At 36.4% G+C, this 22376-nt stretch overlaps 2 protein-coding genes across 6 annotated transcripts in view; one reads left to right on the top strand and one right to left on the bottom strand.

The window, feature by feature from the left end:
* Positions 1-3993, top strand: part of grh (grainy head) — a 106629-nt gene extending 102636 nt beyond the window's left edge. For all 4 annotated transcript variants that reach the window (XM_073087494.1, XM_073087486.1, XM_073087477.1 and 1 more), the window contains one exon: positions 241-3993. In XM_073087494.1, the coding sequence (XP_072943595.1) occupies positions 241-382 (142 nt within the window). In that variant the 3' untranslated portion in view covers positions 383-3993. The remainder of the gene's footprint in view (positions 1-240) is intronic.
* A 545-nt stretch (positions 3994-4538) lies between these two features.
* LOC140753121 (uncharacterized) lies at positions 4539-20386 on the bottom strand. 2 transcript variants are annotated; one of them, XM_073087522.1, is made up of 13 exons: positions 20228-20386; positions 20062-20129; positions 18470-19081; positions 16784-16995; positions 16466-16638; positions 16064-16182; positions 15835-15988; positions 15205-15459; positions 12552-12694; positions 9237-9359; positions 7587-7689; positions 6692-6864; positions 4539-5825 (listed from the first exon to the last, which is right to left on the bottom strand). In XM_073087522.1, the coding sequence occupies exons 3-13, from the start codon at positions 18998-19000 to the stop codon at positions 5607-5609; spliced, it is 2205 nt and encodes a 734-aa protein (XP_072943623.1). In that variant the 5' UTR covers positions 19001-19081; positions 20062-20129; positions 20228-20386; the 3' UTR covers positions 4539-5606. The 2 variants fall into 2 exon arrangements, with proteins under 2 accessions (XP_072943623.1, XP_072943615.1); XM_073087514.1 differs by having other exon boundaries at positions 16784-17005; positions 18471-19081.
* Between the last annotated feature and the right edge of the window lie 1990 nt (positions 20387-22376).

Below are 22376 nucleotides of genomic sequence, written 5' to 3'. Positions count from 1 at the left end.
CTTGTTCGGAGGGCGCGCCACTAACTTCACAACGCTTTAAGAGTTTGTTCCGATGGTTTCCCTGAGTAATACGCTTCGTAACAGAATCTCATCACCTACTCCCACCTATTAAGGAAGAGCATTTGCATTACTGAATTCCCGACATTATATTAATAAAATAATTGCACAAATAATATTCAACTCTAATATTTATCTAACCGAATGTCGTTCCAAATAAAAATTGTTATGTAACTATTTTAGGATTACGGCCAAAATTGACGACGAGATGCTGGCGTACTATTGTAACGAGGATCTGTTCCTGCTGGAGGTGCGGCCGGCGGGCGCCAGCGAGGACGAGCCGCTGTACGACATCACCTTCGTGGAGCTGTCGCTGGAGCACTAGCGCTCCACTAGCGCTAGCCGCACCACACCTGCTCTTCCACGTTCGCCGCGTTCCACAAGAGTTTGTCTACGTACACCGTCAAGAAATCTTTTTTTGTTGGTACTCATTGGCTTTCCGTGGCGAACATCGAAATTTTAGAATTTTCAGACATCTTCACCTCAGTCTCGTTTTATTTATGGATAAGGTTGTCTCAAAAAGTGTCGATCTCAGATTGAAATTTACTATTAAGGGAATCATCAACAAAATAATGTTTTGATGAAACCGAATGTCACAAACTTGGCTCATCGTTAGAGAACGGTAGCCAAAAGAGAGACCATTTTGTATATAACTTCTTTAGTGCCTTATAAGCGTTATGCGACGGTATGGTGATGGCAAATAAGATTATGTGTTTAGTAGCATGAAAATTGGATTCTTTTACTATAACAGGAAACGATTCTCTTACGTATATGACGATGTATATCTTGTAAAGGACTAATGATCTGCTGCTGAATGAAGCGTGTGTGCCATTCACTCGATTATCGTACTAGATTTATGTAGTTATCGTTTCAACAGGTACCTTTAATTCTTGCCATGATGATAAAGTAAGAAATTCTTGTCACAAATGATTGTAGATATTTTATCTACAGTGAGTAAAAAGCATAAAGTGCCTTTGTCATAATTTTATTACGTTTTATCTAAATGTAAGTGAGTTAAGTCAAATTAAATGCCATCCACTTTGTTAAGTTTTATTATCGTAAGTTTGCTTTATAAGCTCGCTCAATTCATTCAATTTAGAAAAGTTGATATTAGTTTTAAGACGAAGCCAATGTTCGTTGTTTTCATTAATGACATGTCCGATAACGCAATCACTTCCATTTATTAACAACTAATTAAGTATTTAATGTTGTAGGTCGTTACTCATATTAGTCCGAATTAATCACCAATATATTTCGCGATTCTAATGAAATAATAAAATGGAAGCAATAAACGCGAATTATAATTTTAAATGAGGTTCGGCCACCATTCGATACAACGAACGATACCAGCATTAGTCATTTTAACGTAGTCACAAAATCGTCCATCAGAACAACATTAACATTTTTATTTTCATCGACGGGAGTGGTTTGTGTACAATTTTAGATATTTAATAATAATAAATTTTGTTACTTTATATGATTTCGATACGTGAGTGATCGGGCCATGACAATAATTATGATATTGAATGTGAATAGTTTCTGAGCGAGAACGTATCGCCTGCAACGGATATTTTAACGTTTAATTATTCTAATTTTTGTGTTTTATTGTCTTAATTAAATGATTTGTTAATATAATTTCATCCCAATGAAATCGTTATTTATAAAGACATTGCTGCAAATCAATTATTTGTTCTATTCCCATATAAAAGCCGTTAATACAAGTACTTATCTATATTTTATCATCAGATTGTATTACAGAAATTATTTTTATTATTTAGTTATCTCCACCGATTAATTCAAAATTCAGAACCAGGTTCTGTATCCTGAAGATTGGTTGCAGACAAAGTCGCCCAAGATGTTATGATAAGAGATGTGCCTAGTGCGGACGTTTCGATTAACTGCCATATTATGACATAATTTAGAGTACTTAATGATATTAGTTGTAGATTCTTTATTATAGTTCTTTTATGTCACAAGTCTTGCAGATAAGAATCGAATTTTAATTATGTAAGGTAATGCTATTTACGTATTTTTATATATTTTACGTATTGTATTTTATAATTTTCTCCTAATTGAGAAATCGCGTCGGGCTAAGCGAGCCTGTCGCAGATATTGTCATTCCATTAATTATTATACACTCGTTATTGTCCCTCAATTATGTTTAAGTAACTCGAAATCTCTCTATAAAATGTAACGTTATACGACTACGCATTTCATTGCTCAAAGTCTGCATTTACCTTTTATACGGAGCGGACTCTAATTACATTGTTTAATATTTACTACTTATACGTATCGAAGTAATATTTATTTATGTACTTATGATTATAAATTGCGCAGCTTTAATGTTTACTTACAATGATGTTAGATCGTGATTCTGAATCTCGTCATAAGTCACAAACGTCAGTAGCAATAAAATACGTAAAGCAGTTAGTAGGATGTAACCGGGCGCTCCGCGGCGGCGCCGGCGGCCGGCGGCGTGTGCAATGTGACGCGGAGGGGCAAGTGGTAGGTCTACCCAACTGTCTTCCAGCCTTGGTTCAATTCTATTGTGATGTTCGATGAAAGATTGAGAACATTACGTGAGACACGAAGTATTTTTAAGATTAAAAAGTTGAAAATTATAGAAACATATAAATAATATTAACTCATAATGTGTAAAGTCTACTTAAATGATAGATATATATAAATTTTTGATTCATTCCTTATTTTTAATTTGTCTTATTTTATGATGACCTTTTGTTTATATTTTTCTATAATTTCTAGCTTTATGCCTAATTGTTAAGAGATCTTTATACCTTGTATTTAGATGACAAATTTGATTGGAACTACAAAGCAAACTTGTTGGGAATTGGATTGAGTCAGGAGTGTGAAATGAACGATGGTTGTTTATTTCATAACTTTACGGAGCAAGGCTGGTTGACATTAGGTAAAAAGGGCCTAATGCACCTGATCGACGGCAGAGTAACTGTATAACTATAATGCTGGCTCGGATGATAACTTATCTCAGATGTATCCACGCGATATTTAATTGTATACATACAACAAATTGCAAAATAAACTGCGATCATCTGTAAGCATTGTAAATCACATTCATTAATATAATGACCCTTACTTAATAATAGCGTAAAAGCAATCTTCATTCATGTTTGTCAAAGGCTATTTTTATATCTTTTTTACCTATATTTTCTCATGTAGGTACATAGGTACTCCTTATACCCCAACAATCTTAAGGTTTATACCCGCAGGCCTTTGTATGTTGTATTGATGGATACGAGTTTCTTTTTACAACTGGGGGAGCCCTGAAGCATATTGCACTGCGCTCCAATACAGATTCATAGGCATGCTCAACCTGCGTCAAATGTTTTTACAAGCTTTTATTTTAACTATGTACAAAGCCAGTTAAAACATGATTACCTCGTAACTTAGTATCTAGTAGGGATGACGCAGTCGGGCAGCGTAATTGACAGCGTCCGACTTTACATGGATTTGTAGAATAAAGTAGATTTAAACCGCAAGTCAACCTTCGTGAGCTCTCCTTTTATAAACGCTCCTATACAAAATAACTACACATCATTTATTTTGGACATGACAAACATGTATGAAGAGCATTTTTATAAAGGTTTTAATTGAATTATAAAAATAAAGTAGCCATATATGATTTTGTTCTCATCCGTCGATCAGGTGCGTATCGTGTAGATAGGTGCTGGAGCGGCGAGGCCGCGGGCCGCCTCGAGGAGGTAGTCACACTAGTTATATACATCCCGAAAGTGGTAGCACATTTTCGTTATTAAATTCTACTGTAATTAAGGTAAAATTGAATAGATATTACGTTATTCTTTTATATGAATATTTGTAAGTTGTCATAAAATATTATTAATATAATTATTTTTATCAAAGTTTATAATCTAAATAAAAATGTTTTTCTTCAAAACATCATCAGAGTTATTTTATTGAGCCACCAATATCTCTTGTACGATGACAAAACATTTTGATAGCAAGTCAAAAATATAATTTAAAGTTACAACTCACGGAGCAATATTCAACCGCGCCAGCGAGGGTATAGCGCGTATAGATGTTTTATTTCAAAAATCACGAGATCGCAGTTTTGTGCGGTTATATAACCGCCGCAGTGAAAAGTATGCCCAAACTATGCGAAAAGTCTGATGAAAAGGGACGATAGTTATAGTCCGCGTAAAACTGCTTGTTCACTCTGAATAAAGAAATGAATCGCGTTGCCTTAGCAAATTGTATGACTGCACTTGCTCGTAAAATCTTCCAGCGGACTAGCAGTTTGGCGCGGAATATACGTACTATTCGTTCTGTAGCGATAAACGTCTGCAGTGTTGTCCACCTGTGTAGCGGAAGCCGAAACACCTGCGACATAAATCGCATCATGAAAATAAAAAGTATCCGCATTTGCGCGCGGAAATAGCTGAAAACCGCTCCGTGAGTACTTAGCTGCTAATAATAATAAACAGAAGTGTGTAATACTTAAACATTTTAATGTAGATCTTAAGTTTATTTTTAAGAACAATCCACGACATATGTACACTGAAAGCATTAATTAGTTCACAAAAGCACAGAAGCAAGATACCTATTCACTACATTAAGATTAAATAGATAGAAACACTAATTTATAAGAAAACCATTGATAGAGAATAAGTAGTAGGTAGAAGTTAGCAGGTAAATATTAGTAAAGTCTGAAGTTCAAAAGCATAACAACATTAACACCGAAAAGTTTATATCATAATGTATACTTATCAAAAGCTAACTATATGATAAAGCTGGTATATTACTGACAAAAATTAACTTAGCACTCTTTCATTGCTACTCTAGATTTTTATATAAGTACCTATATAACACCGAGAAATTGTAAAGTACGTAATGACATCTTAAATTATCTATCTAACCAAAATTAAAAAGCAATTTCATTTTACTTATTTAAAAAAGATGTTTACCGTTTTATTTTGGAAAATTAGCAACTGAATAATTAAAATAGACATTATTTAGATTAATTTAATAGCAGGTAAACAAAAATTAGTTTTAACAGAAGGACCTTTGTATAATTATAATTTTGGGCATATAATTTTGGCTATTCTCACATAATTAAATACGAAGAAAACGTTAATTCACCACTATTTCTTATTATTACTATTTAATATAATTTATAATAATTACGCAATTACATATTATAAACGACTTATTTCATTATTTGGCATTATTTTATTTAAACTATTTGCTATGGTAATTAATGGTAAAATTATATTGTTCTCTTTCATAACTATTTAGATATCAGATAAATATATAGATTTACATTCATTTGTTTAAGGGCATACAAATATACTTGGAATACAACTCAACATGGATAATAGGTGTCTATAAAAATAATAATTATAATACACTCTACCATCACATTACACAAATTTGCACTCGCGTTCAAAAACGAGTAACCGTCCTCATCGTTCATACATGCGCGCGGGGCTCACACCGGCGCCCGCCTAGATCTTGATATTGAACCGTTCCCCGTCGGGGCAGTTCACGAGCAGGGGCTATTGTATGAGCGGCGAGCTCTGGCTGTCGCTGAAGTCGAGCGTGTAGTACATGTCGGCGGTGTCGAGCGCGGCGAAGGGCGGCTTGGCGGGCGCGGCGCGCGGCTTGTCGGCGAGCCAGTGCGGCGCCGCGCCGGGCGCCGGCCGCGCCAGCCGCGCCAGCAGCCGCGCCAGCAGCCGCGAGTACGTCTTGTGCACGCGGCAGTGGCACGCCGTCACCTGGAGTCACACAATCGATCTTATAAGTAGATGGTTGGTACGAATATTTTGTGTCTTACGCTTACATTCATCATAGGTTTGTAATGGAATTAGAACTGCGTGTTCTACCGGCTTTACGATGGTGTATGTTCTGAGGAACTGTTCGATCTGGTGCCTACATCACCCTTCCTTCATCGCGCCACTCGCCGAAGGATGACCAACCTGACCCGTGGCGGTCCTCCGCGGTTCGGTTTGCACGGTAATTTTTGCCACGTACGTGCAAAATGTGGAATGAACTTCCTCCTGAGGTATTACCTCAGGACTATGGGGTATAAAAAGAGCTCTACTTCAAAAACGACCATGCATTGGCGTCTCCTCTGGTGTATCAAAAGTTCATAAGCTTTCCACCAGGTTGCCCGTTTGCCTTATCGTTAGGTTACATATATGTATATAAAAAAACTGCACAGCAATGAGAGAGCACCTCGCATAGTGATGACTACTCAGGAGAATTTTTATCATGTTGTCCAGTAGACTTCTGTAAAGGAAATTGAAATTTGACAGGGTTCACCTGAGACCAATCTGAGATGTGGCTAACCCCAAAGATTAATTTGGAAAGTTATAATTGATAAAGATACTAAACTCGGCTTATTACTAATCAAAGTACATATAAGAAAAACATACGTAAATCCACGATACCGCTGCAGATATGATGAAACCATGACAAACCATGATATCATGTACCTTTAATAATAGGTTCTTTAAATAACGTACGTTTATACTAAATACATCATTTTTAAATTGTACAAAATATTTCATTGTGCATGTGTATTTCATGTAATGTACATATTGTGCAGAAGGTCGTTGTAATAAATAGTAAGAATACCCACCACAACCCCAACGATGAGTATCGCGGCACCGAGCGTGCCGGCGGCGATGTACACGTTGTGCAGGCGGTCGTGGTACAGGCCGAGCGGCAGCCGCATCTCGCGCACGGAGCCGCCGCCGCGCGCCGAGCCCATGTCGCCCTCGCCGTCGATCACTGACTCCAGGATGAAGTCCTCTGAAATATATTAAGTGAATTGCTTTACATTCAGTTAAACAAAGAAAAGTGCTAATACAGCACTTGAAAAAACATGTCAAAATCTTTCTTTCTTTTATATTTAAAATTGATTTCATCTGATACTAATAACTCAACAAATCTTCCTTTAAAACAGTAAACTATTTTTGTATAAAATTTCCTCTTTGTAACCGCAATAGTAGGTAAATAATCAATGCTTTGAGGACTAATTTAGAAATGGTACAAATTAGTAGGTATCTATATTTAGCAACGCCCTTTAAAGTAGGGCAGCTGTTTATACCTATTACAGTTACAATGCATATCTGTAAAGTGAAACCGATAGGTATAGTCAAACCACCCAGAATTCTACTAATGCATGACATGGTATGACGGTACATTGAAATTTATTATTTACTATGAGTAGATACTGATTTAAAAAAAAAAAGTTTAAATTATGATGGTGAAATAATTGTAATAATTTAGAAATACATTTATAAGGCTTTATAATAACTTTACAAATGAACTTTCAAACAGTGTAAGTTAACGTACAGGTACACAAAATTACAGTACCTACTACAAGATGGCTTTCCTTAAGATCTCCGCCGATGCCACATAATAATATATAATTGTGTTCGTCAATCAACTAAATAAAATTTAACAGAACGTAAGTTAATGTATATACCACGTTACAGTATGTTAATGGTGTAGTTATAAGCTCAACATACCTTCACAAAGCTTGCCGGTGTACCCGGGGCGGCAGGAGCAGTAGAAGGAGTCGATGCCACTCCAGCACGTGCCGCCGTGCGCGCACGGGTTGTTGTCGCACGCCTGCGAACAATACACACTCGAGATACTAACTCGCTCGTTGAACAACCGTTCTACCCTTTGTCTATTGGGTTTGATAGGTTGACGACGTAATTAAAGGAGTATGGCCCTAGGATAGATGACGTAGGTAATCGAGGAGGCTCTAAGGGCTCTAGTAAATTAGTTAGGCACTTTTAACATGGCGATTGGCGTTTTAGCGATAGCATCGATGTTGCATAACGTTTTGTTCACTAGAAATCACGTGTTTTAGCGACTACATCAAAGCTGCATCGCGCGTTTCGTTTTCAGTTTTTGGATCGAGCATTCAATACTGCGACCGGTTCAAACGTGAAGAATTGTAAGTGTAGCGTTTGATTGATGCTTTAATTTCTAAAAAGCAACTAAAACGTCGATTATCGATACTAAATGTTGCTGCTGCCCATTGTCTATAAACCATTATCAAGTAGATCTAAGAAATACACAAATGCGAATTATGTTAGAACGCCAGGAATGTCAGGAACTTTCAACTAGATCACGGTAGCGCTTATAGTCCGCTTATAGTGGGTTTACTATTACAAATAGAGTGTCAAAAGTCCCCATCGAACGGATGTGTGCGTCGGCACTTATTCGGGGTCAAACGTCAAAATTTTAGGTTTTTTGGATTTTTCTCAAAAACGGTAAGTTTTATCGAAAAGAACCTAAGGCCAAAGATGTAGCTCTTAAAATTCTCTATAAAATGGTGCTTATAATTAATTTCTCTAAAACCAATCATTATTCAGATATTGCGCTTGAAAGAATTACGTTTTACATGATATCCACCCCACCTGTGAAATAGCGTACTTAGCGGGGTTTATTAACGTGGTTAGGCAAAAATGATGAATGGTGAAATGGCAAAAATAGGTGTCATGGTGGTGTCTTAGAGTCTTAGGCGTCGAACCTCGAAGTGACTATTATCTATTACTACCAATTACATTACTTACAATTCAAATTCGAAACTAATAAGTATAAAGTACATGCGTAAACATTAGAAATCATAAACAATGATCAAGAACTGTTATGTAATGGGCCCGACTGCTTAAATCTGTTACCACACCTACGCGACCTGCGTTGGATCGATCAAATTGACCGACGTTGATCTATCGATGTAGTACCGCAATATCGGATCAATGCGTATGGTTTCACATATGTGCAGTTGAGGCATATATCTTGGACCATTAACGATACAATGTTATACAAATATTATACGTATAGCTAGCTGTATCCGGTACGCATGTGTTTCTCAAACTTCCAGCTTCATGTTCACCTTTGGACAACAACTCTTGAAAACACTGATTTAAGGGGGAGAAAAATAGTAGTAAAAAGCAAGGAATATGTTATCGTTTTATTCTAGAGTTGAGGTTCCTCTTTTCTCGCAAATTGAATCGATCCTAGGAGCAATTCTTAAATTTAATACAGTCCATTTTGTCGCGTATCCCATGATTAAGCTGGAATATGCGCATGGTTCACTTTAATCGACCTTGAGCTACGCCGTTTCAGCCAAGAATGGTAATGTATTAAAATGAAGGTCTTACAGAAGTAGCTGGTATGTGGCACTCTTCGCCCACGTATCCCCGCGGGCAGTCGCACGAGTAGCTGTTCCCGTGGTCTACGCAGAATCGCTGCGACGGGCAGGGGTCCGGAGAGCATAGGTCCACCTGGACAAATATAATAATATTTGTTGATGTAAAAACGTGGATTAACATGTTCTCCGGCGGAGTCTGCTTGACATCAATTAATGATCGGTCGAAGAAAAGATTTCGAGATCTTAGGATTAAGGTACATAACGGTCATCTATAAAAATAATAAACTTCTTTCATATACATAGATATATTCAGCAGAACTAATAAGTTCCAATAAGTTTTAAATAATTTAGATACTTCGATCAATTATCTGTATTTTTTTAATTGTATAATTGTTAGCTGTCTAGAATAAAACACGGTAATGTTTAATTTATAGGTAGGTGCCAACCGTGTAGTAATTTATTAAGTAAGTATCTAAATTATCTCCCAGATTGTAAGTTAATACGTGTACCAATAAACCACAACCTTTGTTGATATCATATCATTAAAAGTTATCAAAAAGATATAAATTATGCAAATGGAAAAGAACCGCCATTCCCGCAAAACCGAAGAGCGAAGCGGATTGAACTGTTAAATAAATGAAATGGAAATTATATTGGAATCGAACTTCCTTCTGTGCGGGGAAAACATTTAATACCGGTAAAATATAGTACTTTCAATGTAGTACATTCTACATTTCATTATATTTTATTTGAATCGGTGAGGTCAATTTCTTTTTTTTTCCTATAATCTTTGAGTTTAGTGTTCATTTTATGTATCCTAAGATATGGGGGTAGTAAGAGGGCATACAGAACACGTCTTGATAATAAACTGTCAAAAACTGAAATTACCTTCAGATATAGAGCTTTTATAGTGAAGGTGAACCTACCAAGCCTACTCTGGTTTATCAACGGAACGATTTTGACCGAAGAAGCTCTAATGCCATTCAGGTATGACGTTTCTTTTATTGTATTTGTGATTATTTTTCTATTTCTGTATGCTCATGAATATGAAACATGTGGGTTTCTGAACTAAGACTCGTTATTTCTTACTAGTTATTTCCAAATCAAAAATTCTAAGGCAGGTTTAAAGGTAGGTAGCTAAGGTAGAATTTCTTAATATTTACACCAAGCGAAATTGCGAAATTGTTAAGTATTACAAAGATGTTGCTTCTCCATTCAAAGCTCGTTCGTCTTTAGTAAAATTTTCTACACGTAGATACCATAATGGCCATGTGACGCGTGAAGGCTTTTTATTCTACACGAGTAGGTACTTATAAAAGGCATTATTATCATACATGGATTGCAGCTCATGAACACAGCTTTGTGTGTTCGTAGTTCCTTGCAGTTAAAAGTATATTGCTGTTCCCTTCAGATTGAATTTACAAACCATTTTACGATGGAAATAAGTGCCATAGTGCACTCCGCTATTGTGTCTGACAAAGAGAGTCGTATCTATTACATGGTGTCGATATGGTCCATAAGTTCCATAACACAATCTGTTATTATTATGGGCTTTCTTGTATACCTAATAGAAGATAATGTTATAGTAACTATGTTTCTAAAAATGCTTACCTATAGGTATTATCTAAGTACGATGTTCGTGCGCGTTTTCCAATTTCCGTCGAATTCTGTTCAGAAAATTTTAAGATTTGCCGATAAAAAAATATCTAAATATCGGCTTTGTTTTGGTGCTATAAAAATATAGTGCTATAACACACATGAACGTGAAAATGAGACTTAATTTGATATGATAGTTTACAAGTTTTATTTTATTTGTATAGATTAATTTATATCTATATGACTTTAACTGTTGACACTTTCTTTTCTTCTAACTTTCGTTGGCTTTACAAATTGTAAAGCAAAGTTAATAATTATTTTTAAGCACAAATTAACTGTTGCCAACTAAAGCTGGATTGGTAAACGCCATTAAAATTCAAATTCAAAGTTAAAGTTGCGCGGCCATCTTGGAACGGAAGTCGTTGTGTAATAACAGACGACGGTTTCTATCAGCGCCATTAATACCCAAACGCGTAATCGCCTACGCAATTCTTGGAAGTACGTTTGGAAGACAAAGTTTCTGTCGTAATGACAGACCTTTTGGACGAGGAAAAGTTTAATAAAGTAATATTTTTGTTGGCTTTATATATTTTCGTGCGAGCCTGTCCAATAAGTATGATTGTATATGCCTTCACAACAAAGCATATAGGAATTCATTACAGATGGGTGCACACAGCACAGTCACACATACAAAACAAATACAAAACGAATATCTCATGTATTGGTCTAGATCTAGAACATACATAATTAAGACTTCGTTTGCCTGACTATACAGAATAGGACAATACCTTCAGTAGTTGTTGGAAGTTGTCCATATTTTGAAAACATCTCAGTTCTTCTAATGGTCCCATAAATGGTAAACAAATACTCGTAGTCCTTGACGCCGAGCAAATTATAAAAATATGAAACTATTTTCCTACAACATCTATTACAGGAAAATGCAAATTAAATTGTCCTATCAAAAACCTATTGTCTATGTAAATATTATTGTATGGTATAGTATTAGCAAAACTTATTGCACTTTATCACACTTATACATATCGTAATTGATTTACGATATGTATAAGTGTGATAAGTATTATTTAGCAAAACGTGCTGGAAAACTTAATTTTATCATAGGTATAGTCCGCGCCAAACTGCTAGTCCGCTCCGAATTATTAAATAATAGTCATCTTGAAGGTCTTGAAGGCGTGTAATCTTATAGTCACATAAAAGGTACAGAGTAACGATATAATAACTATGCGTAAGTAAGTTCACACTAGTGATTAGAAGTATTATAACTACACAAGTATCTCCGTTATTCGACTGTTCTTGCTGAAGTCTCCGACCAGAATGTCGCTCTCTGTTAATTCGAGCGCCGCCAAGGTGTCGTCACCTACCCGCATCTGTTTTTAAACTGTAGTGTCAAATGAGTCACATATTACTTTAATGTAACGTTATAAAAATGTGATATCGTTAATATCCAAGCTTCTTATTAACGATGATAACAGAATGTAGAAACGAGTCGTGTCGCAATAGTTAATTGCAAATATTAGCGGGGTGAGGACAGCGCAGGACCCTCCCGGCACACGTCCGCTGCCCTCCCTCGCCCACGGGTACGAGGACATAGCTGCGTAGTTTGCCCTTACGTTACGGAGTATATGCTAACTAAACTAAATTTAGCGCGGACTATAAGAAAATGCACAAACAAAGTCGCTTTCAAAATCTAGTTAAAAGCACAAGTGCTAACCTTAAGTTGGCAAGTGTTCCCGGCGTACCCGCGGCCGCAAGCGCACTCGAAGCCGCCCACCAGGTCGGTGCAGGTGCCGCCGTTGCCGCACGGCGACGACTCGCACTCGTTGTACTCCAACTCACATCTCTCCCCCGTGTAGCCTAAGGGGACAAAAACGAGAGAGCTCAGTCGTATTACATTAATACAAACTCACTATCTTAGAAAATTCACGGTTCCTTGTACAAGTAGTACTTAATTGATCACTTTGGCAGTGACGAAAACCATCGTACGGAAATAGACTTGCCCAAGAGTACTGTAATATTTTCAATGTTCAGTTATCCGCCCCTGACCAACGTGGTAATACTATGACGTAAGTCTTACTCATTCCATTATAGTATTATACTCAATAATAGAGCTACCAATAAGTTCTTGATTATATATACAAAAATATTCAGCTAAGTTCAATTCCAATTAGGTTTGCAAAGTCTTCGCGGTTCGAGAACGTCGTTAAGTCAGAATGTGAAGCATAAATAAGTTTGTCGTACCGCACCGAAGCCGCACCTTTCAAACTTCCACAAATAGGTACTTCAGCTATAAGGTATAAAGCTATGTATGACAATGGTATCACAAACCACAGTTGTATTCCGAATAGTTCTGTCACCGTAATCATTTCAATTAACTAGGGCAACGCCGGAGATACATACCTGTTAAAACGCAGTCTAAAAATATCCGCAAAAAGTTTTAAAGTTTATCAGAATAATTTGCATTATATCTTTTGAGTAGACTTTTTAACGAGGAAAGTCAAATATCCACGCTAATAGACAGCGACACAACTATCTTCCAGTACCTACGAGTACATACAAAAGTTCAGTACAAATACAAAAGTTTCGAGTTACTCCGCTGAAAGACAATCTGGCCCCGGGGATTGTTTGCTCGCATTCATCCCAAATTTCTTTTTCTGTCAGGAAAACAACATCTCTTGATTAATTCACCCGCTTTATTTACGGATGGAAACCCTTTTCTTATCCCGATATTGCGGAGCCACGTCTTACTTCTATTGTTTCGCAAAGTGGTTATTGCTTTATTAAAACAAGCTTGATTAAGCAGAAAGGATTTTAGCATAGACTTTTGTAGTGTTGTTTGATATTGTATTTGATGTAATTCAAAAATCAAGATGCTTCATTGGGAATAAGTAACTGATTTTTGTTAATTTATCAATAACATGCAATGCGTATTAAAATGTGTTTCGTAATCTCAAGGTATCATAGATTACTGGTCAATCGTGTTTAATTAATTGAACACGAACACACGAGCGTGTTCAATTACATAAATGTTTATTTTATTAAAGAAAAGGATTCACGGAGAGTTTCTTCTGCATTCGCGCGCGGAAGCGGAATTGCAACATTCATACGAAATGTAGCTAAATGGCAGTTGTCGTTTTCACGGCAAGATATTTCGCTGCGTCGCGACTGTCTGCTGTTTCCGCTGCGACAGTGGGCAATATAATACAAATTTCATCCCAGTCCGGTATGTACCTATGTGGCTACAACATCCCATCTGGCAGCTACTTACTCGTGCAAAACTACACTCTCGTGAGTTTTGACACAAAATAGCTATTTTATGTCCGCGCCATAGTCCGAAAAAGACCGCTTCCGTAGTTCTCACTCTTAAACACTACATTCATAGCTTCACCGATAGTTCTTCTTAACGAGCTGTATTTTTTTAAGTATTAATTAGCTGCAACTAATGGGCAAACTTTCAATTTAACGACAAAACCACCACAAACGATTGTTTACAAAATAAATGTCTTAAAACACCTATAAATTAAGCTAAATGAAAAGCGGTTCTACCCTCAGGGCAGGACTGCGGAGAACTGCGGGCAACCTTCCAATTTCGAATAAATCACTCACACAAATTTCGCTCGCCCAATTTTCCCAAACAAGATTATTTAATATTATTGACAAAGTTTCAACAGTGGACGAGTATTAAATCGTTGTATAAAAATGTAGTACACATTTTAAAAAAGGAAATAAACAATTTGAGCAACATTTCAACGCCAACACGGAAGCATTTATCTGAATCAAGCTTAAAAGCATAAAACGTCTCACTGCAGCGCACCGTCGGTAGTAAAGAGATTGCGGGCCATTAGATTCCCCGTGGATACAGAATAAAGATGCAATGTTATAGACTTTAAAATACTAGCTGCTGTTAGAAATTGTAACAATTGTACTAGGTTGTTGTTGTGATATCGAAAAGCAGACACTATCTTTAAATTTTTATCTTCATTGCCCCACCATGTACCTAATACTTTTATATTTCTTATTCCTTTGAAATTAGGTTATTTCTTAGAAATGAATTTGAAAAACAATTATAGATTATTTGGCTGTCAATATAATAATGTCGCTCGAGGTACAATAACAACTTAATAACACGTCTTAACAAAAAAAAGGTTCACGATATAGTATTTATTACCTACGTACCTATTAATTGACAAATATTTACATACATCCATGTAAATATCATTTTTATGTAATGATTATACTTTTCCTTCTAAAACTACATTTTTATCCAACTTCAATTTTTAACTCGCATATATGGATACTATATATCTAAATATTAACTAGTGTTAATCTAGTGATAAACATTTATCTAGTAAATAGAATTCACTCACCAGGTTCACAGAAGCAACGATACTTAAGTCCATCATCGTCCCCATCGGTCTGTTCCACGCATATGCCTTTAACACAGGGTTTAACTGCGCACGCGCCGCCCGTGGAGGGTAGTTCGCAATGCGTGCCCATCCAGCCGTCCGCGCACGCGCAGTGGAAGGTCGTAGAACCGTTCATAGTCATGCTCATACATGACCCGCCGCTCAAACATGGCGCCCAAAAGCAAGGGTCCTTCTCACATTTCGATCCAGTAAAGCCTTAAACATATATGAATATAAATTAAACCCAACAAACCATTGATTACTTCAAAAAGAGTAAATGTAGAGTCTGCGTACAACTGCTAGTCCGTACTGAGTATAGAAATTAATCGCATCGCCATAGCAAATTGTATGACTACACCTGCTTGCAACAACTTCAGAGCGGACTAGCAGTTTGGCGCGGATTATACTAAACTATATTTTTGTTCATCCTTAAGATATTATTATTAGCGTTATTTAGCGAATAAGTCCTTATTGACTACTAAAACTAAATATTAAATAACTACTAAAACTAAATATTAAAAAAAATAAGGAAACTATACATTACATAAAAGCAATGCAATAAATAATTCAAGACCAAAACATTCAAAGTACCGGATGGACAGAGACAACGATAGTTGACACCGTTGAAAGATTTAGCGAGGTCGATACATATCCCATTATTCAAGCAAGGTGATGGATCGCACGCGGTCCGCTCCTCGCAATACGAGCCTATGTACCCCGTACAGCACTCACACTCGTAGCCCTCCTGCGAACACACATTAATAAACCTGACACAACATTACCACTAATGGCTTATCAATTTAAATGTCTAATACATTACCATGGACACGTTGGTGTAGCACACGCCTTTTCCTGAACAATCTTGAGCCTCGCCGCAGTTATCTGACTTCACTGTTACTTTCAAACGAACACACTGTGACCCCCAATTTTTGGATACAACTGGGGAATTTTAAATATTATTAAACATAAAATTCATGCTACGATAAATTAGAAAAGTGATATACGTATAAATAATCGATAGGTATGAGCCTGTATTAGCCATGAATATTTAAACATTTTGGTTCATACCATTAACAAATGCACACGATCTCCTATAATATTATGAATATTTAAATGGCTCTCATTTGATATTCCACATACAGCAGTAACCGTAATAATCATGTTTGCATTGATTATATTAGGACCACCGAAGCGAATGTTACATATTCATATTCCTCGTTACCTATTAGCAGATTAACACCCTCCGTGAGGTGTTTATCGTACAACGTGAAGAGCTTCGCGCCGCGCTCATCTAATGGAGTAATGTCGAGCGACATGCCATCAGAGATGTCGCAATGCTCGTGACCTTGTCGAGTCACCTGGTACACCGCCGGTTGAAAGAGCGCTTCATGAGACCTGCAAAGTAATGCTTATAGAACTAGATCTGATTCGAACCAACGAGGCTTGTAAGCAATGTGTTAACTAATTTTCCAGGCCACTGGCTCACGAGCCAAATAGGTCACAACACGTCTGTACATCTATAAATAATACGCAGACCCACCTCTCCGCTTCAGCGCGTGATGAGTTCGTGTCGAGTGTAGAGTTCGTATCTACGTGACCGAAGGTGTCGAGGAGCGAGGAATCGCCGATACGAACGATAAGGATGTCTCCGTTCTGAATGTCTGCAGAGCCCTCCCACGACACGATGACCGGGGGGCACTCCTCCTCGGCCGCTCCCGTCGCAGCGCCCTCGCGGCGGCCGCCCGCACACTCCTCCGTCGCCCATACCGCAAGTCACAAACATTAATTTATCAAGTCAACCTTAGCGCAAATTGAAACTACTTTTGTACCGAGTCAATTATGCACCGGTACTTAGTTATTTGAGGTTCATTAAGCACGAATAGGTACTACATAACTGTAGGTTACATTAAGTGCCTATTATTAGGCAAATTAAGTTAAATAAGCCAGCATAAAGTATACCTACTATGTGTAGGTTGTGTTTACAGGTATAGACGGCAAAATTTATGTCTATCATTACGACATATCTAATTACATAGATACAGTACCTATCTAATATTAACGTTACTAGAATCATAAGTTTAGGTTTTCGCGAATTTAGGTATTATCGAATACAAGCGCAGTAGTGCTTAGAGCATAAACTGCAGCTTCAAACCTTCGGTTGCCAGGAGATACCCATTCTCACATTCTCATTCTCATGAATACTTATACTATTTAGTACACCTAGTAAAAAAACTTATATATTTTTTAAGTCCTAGCGTAAGTACTCTCCTTATAAATAGTCAAAAAGTAATCAATAATTATGAGCCAAGGCAACATTCGTATTCCTGAATTGTAAAAAACATCCCACACACGTCCTGTATGTCGCGTATAAACCGCAGACTAGACATTTTCCTTTTACAAAAGTAATGAACAGAACTACTGAAGCAAAAACCTTTTCCCCTTTTCTTTTGCGCTAAAACGATTTATGGTTTATGTATTTGACCTCGCTTGCTGCCTGGCGCTGTCACGACCAAACTTATGTGAAAGAGAATGCTATAGTAGGTTGAATAAGTTTACATTGGTTTACTACACGTGGTAATATAATTGGGACTATCTTAATTACGCTTTTATTCTTTCTACATACAACACTAACAACCCTAAGTTAATTTATACAGAACGCACAAACATTAATGCTAATTAGGGCAATTTCATTACGCGCCTTGTTAGAAGTGTACTAGTAGGTAGAGTCTCTTAATTTAGTTAAGTACACACTAACCAATCTAAACGTAACGAGTTCACTTAACATTTAAATTGAACAACTTCGGGTAATGTAAAATAAACATACAATGAAACTGTTTTTCGAAAAAGGACCGGATAATTATTTTTTACGTCAAGAATAGTTTTTGTGGGGAGAGATAAATCGATTTTGTTTTTCGTAATACGCGGAAGCTTCGCATGATGTGGCCTTGCGTATTCTTTATTGCCTTTATTCTTTTATTGGCACAATGGAATTTATGGAAATAAATACAACTACATGCATAATGTTAATAGGTATGAAATAAAATATATATTATGTAGAATACCTACAAAGTAGAGTATAGAGCTTTTACATTCAGAATGGGAGTGTAAAGAAGGCTAGTAGGTAGACCATGACAACTGGTTTTTTGCTAAATACTGGCGAATAATAATTATAACATTAAATTTGATTATAATAACTACCTATATTAATTATATACATTATAATTACCGTAACTGGCAGATTTAACTCGTGTGTTTCATTGCCTCTCCACAGCCGAGACTCTCTAGGCAGCACTGGCAGATCACAATCTATGGCCCCCAGACGATCTTGCAGTCGAGATGCAGAATGCGAGCCATTCCCAAGCCAACTACTATTTGTGTTTAACTTTTGCCTTGCACTTTCCACGAACCCTTTTGTGCTTGTGTAAGTTTCAGTTGTGGAATTGCGCGCCAAAGTCGGACTTTCAGTAACAGCTTTTAGCAACGCTTTTGTTGTTTCTACGCTTTCCTTTGTTGTCAAGGACGCAGTAGGCAAAGGTACTGTGAATTTTGATGGCTTCACTCTTGACTTTGTTGAGAGTTTAAAATCCGTAGCTATTGGCCTTTGTGTACTCAGTGGCGCTTTCATCTCATCCTTGTCAATAGGGGTCGATTCACAAACAGAGACGCTCATGAATGAAAAAAATAGTATCGTTAATATCGGCAAAATGAACGACTTTTTAAGCCTTTTCTCTCTATCTACAAAAGGAATCCCCGCCATCTTCTATATATATTTTTTGTTATAATTTAATAAATAATTTTAACGTTTTGGTTAAGCAAACTTTTTTCAGGCTTGCATATCCTGTAGAATAAATTATATAATATTAATCAAGCACATATTCGTTTATAAAAAAAACAGATAAAAACAAAATAATACTAAGACATTTTTTTTTTTTAGAAATACGAATATTAAGTAAGTATCTATAAAGACATCCCAAAGTACTTGTGAACTTTGCCGTGAGGGTGGCATCTTCAACATCTATAATTGGACAAGCTGCAGTCCTCACCTCGAGAAGCGACCCTCTTCATATCGAAGGACTTATACTTTGCAAAGAAACTTTGTTTTATTAATTTGCTTTAATAAATGTTTTCTTTTATTTTATGATTTCAGATGACGTAGAGCCTTATCTCTATATTGAGATATGTAGAGCATTATCTACACAAATAAATAGGCAGCAATAATATAAATAATTATAGTCAGTCTAAAAACTGTCTGTATATAATCTTCAAATAAGGTGTATTTCATAAGTACTCGTATTATCATTATAGGCTTCGTTAGGTAGCAACTTTAAACACTAGACTATCTTGATTCAATATCACCGGCGGTATCTACTAAACAGATGTGAGCTTTCACTGCAGTAACATGTCACACATTCAAGTCATTATCGATATGTTATTTATATATTTTCAGTAATCATTTTCGTATGCAAAAGAAATATGTAATAGGTAATGTATCGTTAAATAAATAAATGTGTAATGTAGTGTCTAATTTTATTAACCTACGTAAAATTTTATTCCCAAAAAGATAAAAAAAAACTCGATAAAGAAATGTTTTAACAGGGTTAAAGTTCGCGATATATCTTAGCTAACTAGTGATACACTCTTCATAAATAAATCAGACATATCAATTCGATAAACGCATTGTGTGGAGCAAAATTTATTGTGTAAAGAAATGTAAAAATATCACAATTCGAAACAGAACCCTGAAGGTATTTATTGAATCAACATACTTACAAAGTTTTGAAATATTCAGTAGCGGTAAAACACCTTAATAACACTTACGTAAGGACTCGCACAAATGTTAAGTGTCTATTGTCGGACTGGACAGGCAAGGCTCATGTCTGCTAACACTAAAATGAAAAGGATATTCCGAGTTAACCTTTTTTGCTAAACATATGATAAAAATCAGTTGGATGATCTTCACTCCCACATTACAAAAAGTTCTTACTTTGTTAATTCATAACCATTGGACAACTGTAAATTAAAGTTTAATCACATTCACGTTTAGATATTGTAGCAATGTTTTGCAAATATGTTAGGGCAGTACAGGGCGGGCGGCTTCGTCGGCCGCAGCCTCCGTGACACTGGGAGCACTCTGGGCGCCCCGCAGCCGCACCCCCGCTCGCCCTCGCGCACCCTCTACACCTCTGTATCTTTACTTAATTTTACTTCATGTTAAGGACGATATCCTTTTTGCTTATTACTTGTAAATAAAAGATTTTTCTTCGGATGATCCGCGCCAAAGAAATCAAAGCGGTAGCAGTTTGGTTATAAAGTAATATTGTTTATTTATAAAGTATTTGGTAGGCATACATATTAAAGGTAGTATTTAATTTGTATATGCATATACTTATACGTAGGTATATATTTAAAAATATACGTGACATTTTCATTATCAAAAAGTAGAGCCTTAAAGTAATACAAGTTATACCTATAAACATTTCAAATCTAGACAATCCACAAAATATAGTGCACATGGGAAAATCGTCCTTTATAAAGGCTTTATAACCTACAACTTGTAAAATTACGGAATTCGTTAGTAAGGTACAATCTAGTTGGAGAGCGGAGTGACGTGGCTTTACTGATATAGGGTCGACAGTTTCAAATCCCAAGAGCTTGCAAGCTAGCAATCTAGACTTCTACTGGGTCGAATAAAGTTTTCCTATTCGATCCTGTCATACATTTAAATTACATTATTTTAAAGGCGCACTGCTATCAGATTTTTTTTTGATTTATGATGATGTATGACGATGACTATGGTGTGCGTAGTTACAAAATTGATGATATTTTTTGGCGTGTGGTAAGGTAGGAATACATAAAGGCAAACTAAGCCCTCAGAGGTAGTTGAACTCGAATGATCCACTTCACGACACTTAATATTATTCTATTGAATCAGATTTTATAATTGTACGAGTGTACGAGCTATTGTGACCACTTAGCTTCTAGTGCTATCCGTTCTTTATTTCTATAATATAAATAACATAATATCTCCAAGTACATAAACTAAGCATCACATCAAGAGATTTTGCGATTCACATTTTCAATTTGTTAGAGTGAAACGTTTTCATCCTCCCCGTTATGTTTTATCAATGCTCGTGCCATTTTCAGATGAAAGAGGTAGTAATAAAATTGCATTAATAAAATATTTAACTCTTAGCTACGTTTAATGTTTAATGTCGTAATGAATATCTGAAGGTTAAATAGAATAAGCTAGAGTACCTACCCATTTAGATATTACCTAATTAGTAATGCGGATTTTTTTCCATTTTGCTGAGTCAGTAAATTGCGCGAATATTGCAATTAAAAATAAGTTTTCTATGATAATATGGGGCATAGCAATGATAGCCTAGGTGCTAGTAACTCGGTTTCTCGATCGGGGGTTCGAGGTTTGAATCTCTGCTCTGCTCTGAAGTTATTTGCGTATTGCAAATCAATAATCACTTGCTTTATCGATGAAGGTAAGCATCGTGAAGAAACTGGCATACCTAAGAGATTGCACTTGACCAGTGCAGTAGACTAAAGCCTAAACCCGTCTCACTCTGAGAACATACTTTGAGACCAACAGTAAGACAGCAATGGTTTGACATTGGCCATTTCAGACATAATAAGTGTAATAGTAGGTACTAGTGTTAAAAAAAACGTTCTATGGGGTGAATAGTCGTTAAACACATGCATTACTTGAGTGTGATAGCATTACTTATTTGTAAGGCCCGGAGAGTTCTCAGCTATGTAGCAACAAACGAAACTGCCGGCGAAACTGTGTACCTGTCTAAAGAGTTGACAGCACAACGTGATAAATGAAGCTTAGCATTTCAGCTAAGATCGAATAGGAATAGGATTCTAGTTGTGAATGGAGAAAAGACGAGAAAGGTATTTCGAATGAATATTAGGTATGTATGTGTATTATTTTGTGATAGTGACCCATTAATGTAGCAGCAAATTACAAACATTTCAATAAGAGTATTTACGTGGCGACTAGACGTAAGAAAATAAATTAAAACGAGCGAAATGATTTAATATCCGACAACTTCGTCTACATCAACGATTATTCACGATAAATAATAAATAGGTAAGGTCAATGGCACGTGGTATGCCTA

Source organism: Epargyreus clarus, unplaced genomic scaffold (genome assembly GCF_041222505.1).
Source record: "Epargyreus clarus isolate Ecla_fem2 unplaced genomic scaffold, WU_Ecla_fem_2.2 ptg000003l, whole genome shotgun sequence".
In the NCBI taxonomy this organism is placed as follows: Eukaryota; Metazoa; Arthropoda; class Insecta; order Lepidoptera; family Hesperiidae; genus Epargyreus; species Epargyreus clarus.
This window is presented reverse-complemented; position numbering and strand designations above follow the sequence as displayed.